The 15,225-nt window shown below is 38.9% G+C and overlaps 1 protein-coding gene across 9 annotated transcripts in view; it reads left to right on the top strand.

The window, feature by feature from the left end:
- The window catches only part of LOC117214663 (Down syndrome cell adhesion molecule-like protein Dscam2), a 124,520-nt gene that overhangs the window by 77,246 nt on the left and 32,049 nt on the right, over positions 1-15,225 (top strand). For all 9 annotated transcript variants that reach the window (XM_033460872.1, XM_033460871.1, XM_033460870.1 and 6 more), the window contains exons 2-3: positions 187-537; positions 7,322-7,486. In XM_033460872.1, coding sequence (XP_033316763.1) covers positions 187-537; positions 7,322-7,486 — 516 coding nt within the window. The remainder of the gene's footprint in view (positions 1-186; positions 538-7,321; positions 7,487-15,225) is intronic.

The raw sequence follows: 15,225 nt of genomic DNA, 5'->3' as shown, positions 1-15,225 counted from the left end.
AGCAGAGACCCGGAACAGAGGGTGGTGAGAGAAATATGCAAAAATGGAGAAGGGACGGGATTTACGTCGCAATTAAACTGTCGCGTGTCGGGCGGTCAACGATTCAGCGAGCGGCGCCGTTTTTCCGCAATCAGCCGGCAGATTTATGCGAATTTTCGAGCGTTGAACGTTTCGTTTTGTTCGCAGGTGCAGCCGCGGCGGTGACATCCGCGGGTGGTCATGGATTCGACGCACATTTACGTGGCCCAAGCTTCGTGATCGAGCCACCGTCAAGGGTGGAATTTTCGAATTCGAGTGGCGCCTGGCTGGACTGTACCGCGACAGGAAGTCCCCCGCCCAACATCGATTGGTCGACCGCGGACGGACATCCGGTGAACGACGTACCGGGAGTGCGGAGGGTGCTGAGGAACGGCACGTTGGTCCTTTTGCCGTTTCCGGCTGCCGCGTTCCGGCAGGATGTGCACAGCGCGGCCTACAGATGCGTGGCGAGCAATTCCGTCGGTAGAGTGCTCAGCCGTGACGTGCAGGTCAGGGCAGGTAAGAAAATTACTGGTAATGGGTATGATGGTATTGAGAGTTTCTCTATTCAGTGGAACGAAGAGGCAATTTAATCCTTCGCAATCCTATTTTATGATCCTAGAGTCGATATTCTACGTGTGCCAGGAATTATTCTGTTTCGTTCGATTACTGTCCACTTCAAAATATATTTCAGATTAATTCCGTGCCTCGTAGTTTTAGATATAAATTATATTCTTTTGCGTTAAGATAGACTTGGGATATTTGCGCATTTGTGAGAAATTTAACTCCTTGGTGTACAATGACGTCTGGAAGACGTCATCCATTTCATGTGCCATTGTAGACTTTGACTTTTCCGAAATGTGAAGAACTGTTTCCGGCTGACGTCGAAAATCGTGCATCGATTCTGTTTTATTTTAAATGTTCGAGATGCTCTCACCTCCTTTCTCCGCAACAGTATCGATAACAAAATGAATATCGCGGAAGATATGCTACACAATTCGTCGGAACAGACCGTCACAAAGTGAGTGCCCAACTCGGCTATAGGTAAAATATTTTTAGGTAATTATAATTTTAGGTAATTAGGTAATTTAGGTAATTATAATTAAATATAATTTTCCTGAACATATACCTTCGACTAATAAAAAGGAACATGCTGCAAAGAGATGCCATGTGTGCTTAAAAAATAATATAAGAAGCGACACAACTTGTCTAGTGAAGAAACGTCTAGTTCCTCTACATATTCGAAAATGTTTTGAAATGTATCATACTTTATAGAATTATTAATTTATTATTTTATAACGTTACTTAATTAGTGTCCATTAACATTATATATCAACTCGATTGAATATTATACAGCAATGTAAATTTCGAAATAAAATATTCTGTTTTTGAGCTTGCATGTAACCGTTCAGTTGAGTCAGATTTAATAGTATTCTTCAGGCGCATCAAATTCCGTTTTATTTGTACGTCAATGGGTTAAAAATGCAGGGACGTAGAGGACGTATATAATAATCTAAAAGTACGTATAATAAATTTCTATTTATCCGTTTCTTTAGTTGTACTTGTAAAAGTACGAATTTACAGAATTTAAATATATCGATGAAGATACGTTGTTCGCTCCAAAGATATTAAAACATCCAAGCACGAACAGATTCTGGAATTAGCTTATTGGATATTAACCAGCTGAATTGTAAATGGAATAAAATATGAAACGTCGTTCGGATTGCAAGGAATTATTTTTCCTGTTAAATAAATGACTTTTGGCTATTTATAATGTTACACCGCTAGCATCGGATTCTGGCGCAATCTCGCGGAAACATCTTCCTCGTCTCTTTCTTTCCAACTTTCTGATCTACTTCTTTAGATATCTTTGGAATTCTTGCGTCTTCTTTTGTACCGCTTGCCTTTTCTTCTATAGTCAACCTTTCGCCTTTGCACACCGCCGGAAATACTTACACACGTGACGTACTAGCTCGCAAGTACGAGCAGATTGTCTCTCGATCTTACTTTCTCAATACTTTCTACACTTCTATCGTTATCTATTGTCCTTCTTCCTTAAAACTCTAGTTCAAGTCAACGTTTCTCTGTCGCGACACAAGCTTTGCAATAAAAATCTTTAATCTATCTGTATCGTTGCTGATAGAAGATAAATTCCGTGATATGTGTAGGTTATTGAGGAAATGGTAGCGCTATTGAGGAAATGGTAGATGAATCGTTTCATTTGTTCGTTACGTAGCAGATAACAGAAGACATTTCTTGAGACAAAAATCTTACGCGCATAACTAACACCTGACTACTAAAAAAGTCAATGTTCTATTTATAATTGACATGATAGAAGAGCATGATTCGCGGTTTGCCAGCTGCTCGAATATGTTTCTGTTAACACATAGTCTCAAATTTGTTCTCCGTTTCTTCGACGTAGAAGTCCATCTACATTGTTCAAGATACGACGTCCAACATGAACAGCAAAATCTAAACAACCAACTACAATTTATGCGGAGCGAAAGAACACGATGCAAACGAGCGTTGATTGCGCCGGGGGCGTTCGAATGAATAGGAGGAGCAATTAAAAAATCATTAGGAGATGCGTTGGTCTTGTTCCTCGAAGGAGGCAAGACACGGAATCCAGGCAAGTCCTGACGAAGGATGTTTTAAACCCGGCCGGATGCAGATGAGACGCGGCCAGGCTTTCTCCGTGTGGAGCTCAGTGTAATTACCTCTTTAAAAAAAGAGTGAAAGACAGAGAGATAGAGAGAGATAGAGAGAGATAGAGAGAGAGAAAGGAGGGGAGGAAAAAAGAGAAAGAGGAAAAAAAATGCAATCTGAATGCAAATCCGTGGCAGCTGCGAGGTCGGCCGACGCTTTCAGGATTGCCAACTACTCCCTCGCGGCTATAAAGTTCTGGCCGGGACGTGTGGCCGTTAATTAAAACTTTACTTCCTGCTTTCAGTTTAACAAAAGAAATTTCTATCCCGAACTGGCTCCACTGATCCGAATCGGAAGTTTTCGCAGCCCATTGCATCGTTCAGGATCGAAGGAAACCTAAAAACAGCAAGAACGTCGTATCGATACTGTTTCGCTTCGTTTCATTGGATTCGTCGTTATTGTCGCGTGTATTCCGAGAGAAGAAGCGTTCTTCCTGCGTTAAGGACGACATAAGCGATTTAGGACGAATCGGGATAAAACGAAACGCGTCATCATCGATCGATGAGAATGTGCGTAACGCACGGGGGAAGAGCAGAGAGAAACGCGGAAGAAACAAACTCATTTCGTTCTCAGCTTGTCGATCAACTTGCTATTTAACTTTCAGGTGTCGGGATAGTAGAAGATGCGCGATATCTATATCGTAGGAAAAAGTAGTTAAGTGGAGAATTTCGAGAATGCGTGTCGTAGCTGGCGAATGTACCAGTGTGCAAACGTGTACCGAGTTTTTGGAGGACCTCGAATTTCACAGTCTCAGATCATAAGACTTCTAATTTTTTACTCACACGTGGAACATGACATCCAGCAAGTCCAACCTTAAACACGTAGAACCTCGAGTTTCATAGTGTTTCATACAATTATTAAGCTCGCCAAGTTTGACCCTAGCATCGCAGAGAGAACTTTAAAAGTTTATATTTTAAACCACCAACAGCAGCCACGCTACAGAATGCTTTTAAGCTTTACCAGAACTACCTATAAACGTAAGATCTTGCGTTCGAGACGACACTTCTTAGTTTCTGGAGATGTGCTTCCAGAAGAGGGCGGAAATCCAAGATTCGAAGAGTAGAATTCGAAGTGAAGATATAAGCTCGCGTATCAGGGATCTAAGATTAATTAGAAATCAGGATCGAGCATTCGAAACGCATTCTTTTACGTCGTAATAGATGTTCAAAGTCTTAGGTTCTCGATCTTATTGATCTCGGAATTTGCTTTAGCGAGTTTCGTAACTGTCGGCTATTGAAGTCGAGATCTTGAGACCTCTGGCATGATTTTGATGTGTTTCACGTCTCTGAAACTGTAGAGATTACACGATCCAGAGATTGGTCTGTGGGGATCTTAGACCGCGTGTTATGAAGTTCCAGATCCTTTGACTTTGACTACATTGGTACGTCAAGGTTGAGACTCGGTTTCGAGACCTCGAATCTTCCTCAAAATTTTATTCTTCGATTATAGCTAATGTTAATAATTTGAAACAGTAATTTTATCACGCGAGAGTGGAAGAAAGACTTGAAAGAAGAAAATAGATCAAAAACTTTCAACGTTTGCGTCCTACCGTTACTGTTATTTATATTTTGTACCTTGTAAAAAAGATTTGTTTAGATTTTAACGTTTTAAGTTAGATTTTAAGTTTAAGTCTCAACTCCGTTTTTTAAACGAAATAAAATTCCAACGAATACGATTTAATGAACGCAAGGGCTACATTTTTGATGTAACTAACTATATTTTTGTCGAAGGATCGCGCTGTTGCTGACATTGTGTCGTAAAGACCCTGGAATTTGTATCATACCTTAGGCAAAACACGTCTTGGGCGAGTGAACGTAATACAAAGACTATTTGCCCAATTTGAATATGCAAATAGCTGTAGACCAACATAAGCAACAGTGCAATCTGTTTAACTATAGGAGGGCTATTACGTGAACTAATCGTTCAATCTACTGCATTTCTCACCAGACGTTGTATCGGATTACCATACTCATTATCTTCAATTAACAGTACAGTTTAAAATTAACGCGAGAAAGAAGTTAAGAAACGAGGGAAATTAAATACGCTAGACACGCAAATTACTTCTTTTTATTTTATCGTTTGACTTTATCATCTAATTTTCTCAATATTTATCTCTTTCTGACTATTAGTTTCACCGATGCACGATGGCCAAAACAACGATAGTTTCGTTTCCCCGTGTCGTCTTGATTTTTATATCTACTTCTTACATTCGCACGATCTTTTTTAACTGTTGCTATTAAAGTTAATTCTTAACGCAATATCATACGAATAACGCGTCTAACTTCAAAGTAGAACAGTTCGTAGTCGCATTTTTCTGATTGCGTTTCTAACGATAAAATTATCGATTCGAAAATATTATTCGAGTACGAATTTTTCATACTGTTTATAATCATATAAATATCCACTTCTTTTTGGGCTTTAGTTCAAATAACGCGAGTTACGAACGAATCCTAGAAGGCTCTGTGACGCGTCAGTCATCTAACGAGAAAGGGAGCTTGAAATCGACGATACATTTTTAACTTGACACGAAGAACTATCAAATAAAAAATGAAATAAATCAAACAAAAAAGATAATTGCTTTATTTTACATCGATCAACTTTATCATTTAGTATCCCCGATATCAATTTCCCTGTTTGCAACAATAAAAAATTTAATTGACCTCGGCGTACGATAATCAACGCGACACTACAATTTCTACTCGCGTAACCCACATTTACTGGTATCTGCCTTCATCTGCAGTGGAAACAACGCGAACGACGATCGAACCGAAAAAATTCCTCTCTCCGATCAAACGACCTAACCCCCATCGCGCTGCAATCACACCGCGCGGGTTTCTCTGTGTAACCCGCATCCTTCGCCAGCTACAGCGAGATTCCAATTTCGAATCGCGTTCGACGCCCGTCGCGTTTAAGTGTTTTCATTTCCAGAAGAATCTCTATTGCAGCGTCGAGTTCGCGTCGCTCGATCAGCGCGTTATTAGCTTCTCCAGGGACACGTTAAACATTCGACGCGAAAAAGCAAGAGAAGGGAATTGCGAGGAAATTCGAATCCTTTGAAAAATTGATGAAATATCGTAATATGGGTAACGTGGCAGGACGCTGAAGACGCGACTACCGAGCGAAAACGCGACAATAAGCGAAGAGAAGAGATAAAAAGGTGTTGACGGAAACAGGGAACGAGTTTCTTCGTTGGACGGAAGGTTGCAACGCAAGAAAACGATGGGAGGAAGAAATTCAGCGTGTTACAGGGACGAAAGGCGCGAGAGGAAGAGAACGTTCGTCGGCGTCGCCACGTCGCGTCGGCGTGTCAGAACCGGTTGCAGCGTCGCTGGCCGTCGCCCTTGGAATTTCCACGTAAATAAAATCTCCGGAAGAGTATAGTGCCTCTCGAGCGGCTGGGCGACGGTAGAAACAAAAAAGGAAAGGAGAAAAACGAGCGGCAGACGTCGAGGACGAGGCGTTCGTTACGCTCGCGTCGCCTCACGCCTCGCCGCTTCCCCGACGTCGACGTCGAGATTCACCCGATTGTCGACGACGAGTAACGACGTGACACCCTGTATATAAGTCTACGTACATGTGTACAATGTATACGTTACGCGAGTGAACGAGGGATAAGGGCGACGCGTGTAACGTAACGTTTTAATTACCATCGACGCAAACTATCGCTCCGCGGCACCCTTTCAACGCGACTAGCACTGGGTCGAAAGTTTGGATTAATAGAACTCTAGATTGTTCTCTGAATCATTGCTAAGGTTGCTCGCTGAAGGTTTTGATTTAAACAACAGTAAAATTGTTTGCCGTCGGCATTGATCAGTTTTGTCGGGAACATTTTGCAATTATGGAATTTAGAGAAAAATATTCCAATCGGTAGGATAACGTAGAATTGTAATACTTACGCTGTAGTAGTAGTATGTAGCGATGATATGAACTTCGTGAATTGAATTTGTCCGAGGAGAAACGATGGGAAATAGGGGAGAACTTTTATGAATCTCCTAGCGATCGTTAAGGATCATATGCTTATGATATCAATCGATTTGGATAAAAGAAATTGGGTCTAATATATTTTTAGATACGATTATTTAGTTCATACGACGTTAATTTACATATTAATTTATTGATAAATTCGAATTATTGTTCTGAAAACTTAGTATGTTAATCGTTTAGAGGCTTCTGAATTTTGTATTTATATCCATATGTTGAAATGTTTCCTTGAAAGGTTGGCTTATCAATGGAGAATATTATTTTAATATTAGTTTATTTCCTTCGTGTATTATTTAATTTATTTTAGTAGTATAACTTTGTCTCTGTGTTTACCAACTAAAGTTACAGTCATAAATCTTCCCACTGGAATTTTAACGCTTTTGAATTTTGTAGTTATATCCATATTTATATCCATATGTAGAAATGTTTCCTTGAAAAGTTGGCTTATCGATGGAGAATATTATTTTAATATTAGTTTATTTCCTTCGTCTATTATTTAATTTATTTTAGTAGTATAACTTTGTGTCTGTGTCTACCGAGCAAAATTACAGCCATAAATCTTTCCATTGGAATTGTGTACAACCGCAAATGTAACTTTACGTTTATTTGTTCACAGTGGTAGCCCAAGCATACAAAGTCGACGTGGAGGTGATCGGAGGTGCATCGAGGGGCTGCACCGCGGTGTTACGATGTGTCGTTCCTAGTTTCGTGAAAGATCTGGTGCGCGTGGTGTCCTGGTTGCAGGAACCATCGTTCTACATTTATCCTTCTCTACAAGGAGGTAAGAGATTTTCCCTTTTTACATAGTTGTTTTCGTTTTGTACTCGCAGTAGTCGAAGAGAAGATATCGTAGCGTATTCGAATCGTTCAAAGGTACGTTCAGTCCTAATCTGGTTAGAATCTTTTCAAGGTACTAATAAAAAAATAATATGACTTACGTAAGATATGCAGTGATACTTGATAACCACGTTCGATGATATCCATCAACAGATAAAGGATTTATACATACGGTACAGTAAAAGAATACCTCGAGGATATATTCAGTGAGATAGTTTTCACTTCAAATATTGTAAGCTTTAAAATTGAATTAAACCAACTCAGACAACATTGAAACGACTAATTACAGACATTTCACTACAATTACTAAAATACATGTAGAGATTTTTGACAAAATTAATACTGAGTTTTATCGAGAAAGGAACATAATTACATACATTTTGCTATTCTATCTTTTTATCTATAATCTTCCATGTACCATTCTACAGACGCTTCTACGCTCTTCTTCCAATTAAGATTAGAAACCAGCGTTAACAATAATCCATTCTCGACGATACCATTACCTAAACAAAAAAACCATCCTCTCTTTGAAAAGCCGCGCGAGAGTGTATACACCAGGAAGAATATGTACGGCTAATAGCCGCGCTGGTTGAGTTTGCGGCAGTCTCCGCTCCCGAACGCTATTATTCTATATGAAAAGCAGCGCGCTATCATATAATCGATAATTTCGCCTATCTACCAAAATGTAATATTCCGCGTAGCGGTCGCTCGTGTGGTAGGAGGTGGTAATAAAAGCCCAAGAGACATTCCATTGGCGCAGATGCAGCAACACACAACCGATAGGTGTACGAAGCACAAAGCATGAAACAAGAAGAATTATACGGCCACGTTCGTGCGGTAGAACAGGGAAACACTGAGACGAAAGAGAGGACACTGTATAGGAAAGGAGAGCGGAGATGGCAAAGGTTGTATGGGCGATTTTCACGTAGGTAGAAGGTAGCACGAGGTATAATAGCCGGCTGGTGGCATTGCTTACTAGGACTAAAATTTAATATCCGGCCACGGGCGTACAACCGGCCGGTACAGTGAAATTTAATATCCACAATAATCTTGCATCACCGTCCCGCGGCGTTGCTGTAGGTCGCAGAGAGATCGTCGAGGACATCGACCTCGTAACGGTCGAGCGACTCGCTCATTAATAGTCGTAGAAATTAATTGGATTTAAGAACGTCGTCGGCTGGTCTTGCTTTTTCCCGAGCCTCTGTCTCTCTGTCTCTGTCTCTCTCTCTCTCTCTCTCTCTCCTTCTTTCTTTTACTATTCTGTCGCTGCGACGACACGTATTGAAAAAGATGATACCCGGTAATTAAAACGTAATATCACGTCGGTTCGCGCGCTATTAATTAGTAAGCTTAATTAGTAATCCTTTTAATTGGACGCGACACGCCGTTGTTAATGCCGTTTGAGGATGGTCTTGCAATCTTTCCGCGATTTACCTTACTCATCTCACTGATAATTATTTCCCTTCTACTTGCCTATTTTTCGTCTTGTTGCTCCGTCTGGTTTGTTCTTTTCGTTTAGACTTCTTCTTGTTTAGATTTTGGTGGACACGCGCTCTGGCAAACTGTCAGGACCATCAAATGTAGTATAGTACATTGTATCGAGCGATAGGAATAAAGAACGTTCGACCGACATACGTAGATCTTGAAATCAGTTCGTTCCACGTTACGTCAACTCTCGGTGCTTGGACAAATTTTATAATTACACAGAACATTGAGAAAAGCATATTCCCCGGCGATAACGGGAGTCGATGAAAAAATACAGAGCTGGCTGGTATCCAACGACCATCGTCGTTCGGTTTTCGAGCGACGAACGACGGGATAGCGTAACTTTTATACGACCATGGAAAAAAGACGACAGTAAAAACACACGTCGCCCTCAACGAGAAGATATTGGCACACCGTGAACCGTCCCTGTTATCGCGTGATACATAAAATTCCCTGCATATAGCTTTGTTTTTAACGAACCTCCTGGTCTTCCCACTCGGCTTTCCGGTATAATTTCTTCCCTTCTTATGCTTCCTCCTCCTTGTTAAAATTTCTTTTTACGATACTATCAGCGCTCAGAATACTTCTAAGATGCTGTTTCTTTAAAACTTAGTGACCTTATATCTGACGACGTATTCGTTAAATCGATTTTCTGAAAAAGTTAATTAGCCTTCAGCGAGTAGTCGACCGACGATGCAAATTGAAACTTTAAAGAACGTGTCTTCGAACAAAACCCATTGTTAATGCAGCTCGATGAAATTAAAAGGTAAAAGGTTGACCATTTATAAATATTCGTATAAACAATGAGAATAGGATTCATCAGAAACTACCGAAGATAAATTTAAGCAAACATCGGTTATATTACGAATTTAATTATATCAGAGAATTTAAAACAGGTGAGATGGAAGATCAAATTCTCGTATTCCTCGGGATTTACTGGCACAAAATTTCCTAACCTACGCTTTGAGCATACCAATTTGCCGAATCTCTTTTGATTCTTGGCACGTTTCACGTATTGTCTGTTAGCGCACTTGTCAGCATAGCTATTTAGAAACCCATATCTTCGACATGCAAACATTCGAAACGAATCGTCTATTTCACGGAATCGGAGACCATATAGCAGAGACATTATGGGAATTGGGACTGATGGAAAGCATTTGGGGGGTAAATGCGGAAGGCACCGCCATGGATTAAGCGACTGTCAATGATACTGTCTTTATTCCTACTGATCTATAACGCGCTTTAGCTATTAAACCGTCTACGGAGATCGACTATCGTCGATAGATCCGTCTCATTTGCGCGAGAATTTGGCGTAGAAATAAATTGGTTTACGCGATGGAAATAGAAATTAATCGAAAATCGATACTTCATTTCGAATCAGATTGTACATATGTAGCCTGTTAAACGAAATAGCTCTAGAACAAAATACTTCTTCTTCATCGACTATTATTAAATTAAAAGTGAAACGTTAATTTATTGTATTTGCAATAGACGAGTACGTAGAAGGAATTTTATTGACCAATAAAAAATTTATTTAGAGAAAGGGATTGTTAGGATATTAAATTTTCTCGCTCTCGTTGGTTAGAACATATTTAGAGAAAAGTGTTTTGTTTGGTAAAGTATATTGGTAAAGATATCTTTCATCTCTAATCAACGACATATTATAGGTTTCTAATACAACATTTTTGGATTTAGTAAACATTGATGGACAAGTCGAAAGATTTATAATTATACGTTTCAGTAGAACTAAAATGCTGTCGCTTAGAAAGAATATAAGATGAAGATTTTGTCGAATGCATCGATACCGTGATCTTAAAATTTTATAATATTTGGTATAAAGTTTATCTATTTTAGATAGCAAAATACTTAATAGTGAATGCAGAAAATATATTTGAAAGACGCGAAACTATATGTATAGGGAAGTAAGTACATGCTTTGGAAGTGATGTTCTGACGGAAGGCACCCATGTGGTTAATATCCAAGGGGAACCGCTACAGATCAAAGTGTCGCGAATAATGTCTTCGTTCCTCCATATTTACGATGTGTCGTGTCGACTATTTCTGATACCAATTCACCAATATCGCATCGAAGTATACTTTCCGATAGGAAATATAATATTGAAAATAAAATTATTTAATTGGATATCGACAATCTTAACTGACAAATGTTATTTGTTCCAATTACGAGTTCTAGCGAATAACGTCCTTTTTTAAGATTGCCATTATATCGAGTAATAGTACATAAACTACAAATTTTTGTTTATAAACCTAAATAGAAAGTTATATCTGTATAGTCTTGTTTAAACATTTCGTTTCTAACTTTTGACTCGTATTTCATCTCGTTAAATTTTCGCTCGTTTTGCTTTCTTTGTTCTTCTTTCTTCTATTCTGAGTTTCCATAATGTATAGCGTAAAATTAAGTATAGTAAGTAATATAAAATTAAATATAGTGGGCTACTCGATAATGTACATAATAAAAGACGACGTGATAATCTCGAACAGGCAGAATTTCTGCATAATCTCTAAAAGGCAGACATAAAATCGTCCATTATTGTTCTAATTATTGTACTTAGCTTCTCATATGTTTAAAATATATATAAAAAGCAATATATTAAAAAAAAAACTCTCCATTTCTTTTAATCGCTTCCTGTCACAAACGCAGCCCACGTTTGTGGTCTTTGTAAACACCGTGCGAAGAGGAATGTAACAAATCCAGTGCAAGATCTACAATATCATTCGAATCGAGACAGGAACGTGTACAGCGTTTCGAATGTTCTCGAGAAATTAAATTTCACCGAGTTCTTTTGTCTGTTGTGTTCCGCTTCCGTCGTTCGTCTAAACTCGCTAGACGGAAATTCCATTTTCCGTCCGGAATCATAATGCTTTCGATACAAATCGAAACAATACAAACATGTGCAAGATGCGATCTGATAAGTAAACAATTAAATTCTCTAGAAATTCATTCGAAAATGAAATACAATAAAATAATTTTGTACAAATGTGCGCTACTTCAAAAATCTTTTCGCATTGTTGTTACATTTGCTGCAGGTTTGATAAAAATTAGTTCGCATCGGGCTTTTGCTAAACCAGTAACTGTATTTCGTAGTTCACGATCTACGGAACAGCATTATCTTCCAAACTGAAGGTATTTTGAAAATGTTCACTTGTATATACAATTCGATTTATTTCCCAGTTAAAAAATATTTTGCGTTCCACTTGATTCCTTATACCGTCAGATGAAAAACCTTTCCGCACAAACTTCAATTATTCAACGTATCAACTTTGAAAAGCTCTTTTTAATTAATCGTTTTCATTCGTCGCTACTTTATTTATGCCAATTTACGAGAAACTTTGAAAGTAAACACGTGGAAAGTGCACATAATATGTAAAGATGCATAAAATATCCGAAGATACTATGCTCATAAAAACATGAATTTGCATAAATATCATCAGTCTCCATTTATCATAATATATCAGAAACTAGCAACTTCGGGTTAAAGAACGTACAGAAGCTCGAACAAGAACTTGCCAGCCTTCTTTCATTGCGTTTTCTCCTTTAATTCTGAATGACCCTATAAACGTTATATCCTGTACGTTTCCATTAAATCTATCCCTATACATCTATCAGGATCAGCCCGCAATTAATTCCACGTACATATTTCATCCATGTACACTGTACACGTGTGCAGACACAGTCGCGTGAGGATTACCGCCATGTCCACTGTCACGAATTCTTTGACAAGCCAACGTTTTTCCAAAGAGGATTGTCAAACGTTTATTCGCGAACACGCACGAAATTGTCGCGCGAAACGAGCGAAAAGTTTTAATTGCTTCGCGTACGAGCTCGCCGATAGAATCGTCTTCGTGAAACGATATTGTTTGAACGCACGGCTCTCAAAAAAGGTTACATGCCTTTGCGAAGTTGATGCTTACGACTCGTTAAAAGTGCGCGCGTACATTGACAAAACGGTATTGGTACAATACGGTTCCGCGTTTCATTGTTTTCAGCGTGCAAACGTGTTGTTAATTTTCTTTATTTCTCCTTCTCTCATTTTGTGTCCCTCCTTTCTTTTCTTTTATCTTTTCTTCCTGTCCTTTTTGTTTGTAATTTAATCCAAACGTTCGAACAGAAAATAGTGCTGGTGAATAGAACAGAAAAAGTTTGTAAATGGAGCGCGCAAATTTAACATGCGTCGATTAAACGAAAGTGTTCGTTTCGATGGTTTTTCAGAGAAATCGACGGGAAATTGCGCGAATTAATTGCTCGCATTCGAACAGCAAATAATATAAAAAGGTTAACATGATGTATTAAAACAGAGGAGGAAAGGGATTTCAGTGTAACTGGCCAACTGAATGAATCATTCGAACTTGAATGCAGATATTTTATCTTTGAAAGAGAGATCTTCCTTTGCATTTCTCTTGATTGCGTTTCTTTTTTTTATTTTTCCAGAACACGATCATTATTATTTTATGCGTTTCTCAATAGTTCACCGTTTTATATGTGCATTTGATAAATATCGCATTATCGCTCGTCCAATATTGTACAGGTATCTTTTTATCCATCTAATAAACATTAAAATTCTATAAACTATTTCTTTTATAATCTCTTATATCCTAAAACAATTAATTTTATGCACGTGGAACGCGAACGTTTTAAAAATTGTTTGATCATCCTTCCCCTAGCTTTCCATACCCTGAAACAATTAATTTATACTTGGACGTTATATAGACATCTTTCTGTTGACCTAATTGATATTAAAATTCTGCCAATTATTCGATCATCCCTCTTATACCTTCCTACAACCACAACTAATTAATTTCCACGCAGATGTTACGCGAATATCTTTTCACCCCTTGAATAAACGTTACAATTCGTCAAATTACTTACCGTTTTTAACTTCACAACGCATTTAACCATTCTCTCGCGCCTCTGCAGCAACTCTCTCACAAGCAGCAATCCCGTATTTCTTGCTGCCTATATAATATTAAGCCGCCTTTGTTCCCCATCTATAGTCGCTATATTTCTGTAAGCGTAACATATCCATCTTACTAATAGCGCTATGGTCAGACTGCACGTAATTCGAGGCAGCCTCCTCCGTCTCGTGCATACATACGCGTATATACATCGTGTACATGGTCACGTACATACGCAGTCTATCTACGTTGAATAGATCCGAGAGGACAGGGTATAGGTAGTAGCATCGAGTGTGATACCGAAACTACATAACCCATCCAAGCCGGCTGACTTGGCCGACAATCGCTATTTAGCAGGACCGCTTATCTCTGCCGGTCTTAGCTGTGCTAATGTCTCGTAGCCGAATTTGCGTTCGAACGTAGACGTAATAACGTGGAATCTTGGATAGGGATACGGAGGTAGCGTGTACTACGCGCGGCTAGAAATTTCGTTAGCGGGACCAACAAACACGGAGATAAGAAACGCGCGATTACTTGTAAAAATCTTCATCGATTCGCCATGCAAGATTCCAACGAAGCAACGAGAAACAGAATGAAAACTGTTGAGAATCGTGGATCTTAATTGGCGAAATAAAAGTAAAGGAACACCAAGGTTACACTTAGAATTCATGATGAAATAGTTTTAGATTTATTTAGTAAACGATTTCCAAGATCTTTGTCGATATACATTTGCACGCATCCCAGCACTTTCTTCGTCTCGCCATCTTCCATACAAAAGTAAAGGAACACCAAGGTTACACTTGGAATTCATATTAAAATAGATTTAGATTTATTTAATAAACGATTTCCAAGATCTTCGTCGATATACATTTGCACGCATCCCAGCACTTTCTTCGTCTCGCCATCTTCCATACAAAAGTAAAGGAACACCAAGGTTACACTTAGAATTCATGTTAAAATAGTTTTAGATTTATTTAGTAAACGATTTCCAGGATCTTCGTCGATATACATTTGCACGCATCCCAGCATTTTCTTTGTCTCGCCATCTTCCATACAAAAGTAAAGGAACACCAAGGTTACACTTAGAATTCATGATAAAATAGTTTTAGATTTATTTAGTAAACGATTTCCAAGATCTTCATCGATATACATTTGCGCGCATCTCAACACTTTCTTCGTCTCGCCATCTTCCATACCACACTGCCGACGGAACCGACGAGATGCCGTGTACGCACATACTTCCACACATTCATATTCTCGTACGTGTGTCACTACTACGCGGCCA

Source organism: Bombus bifarius, unplaced genomic scaffold (genome assembly GCF_011952205.1).
Source record: "Bombus bifarius isolate JDL3187 unplaced genomic scaffold, Bbif_JDL3187 scf7180000009243, whole genome shotgun sequence".
In the NCBI taxonomy this organism is placed as follows: Eukaryota; Metazoa; Arthropoda; class Insecta; order Hymenoptera; family Apidae; genus Bombus; species Bombus bifarius.
Note: the sequence above shows the minus strand (reverse complement) of the source record. Positions and strands in the feature narration are given on the sequence as shown.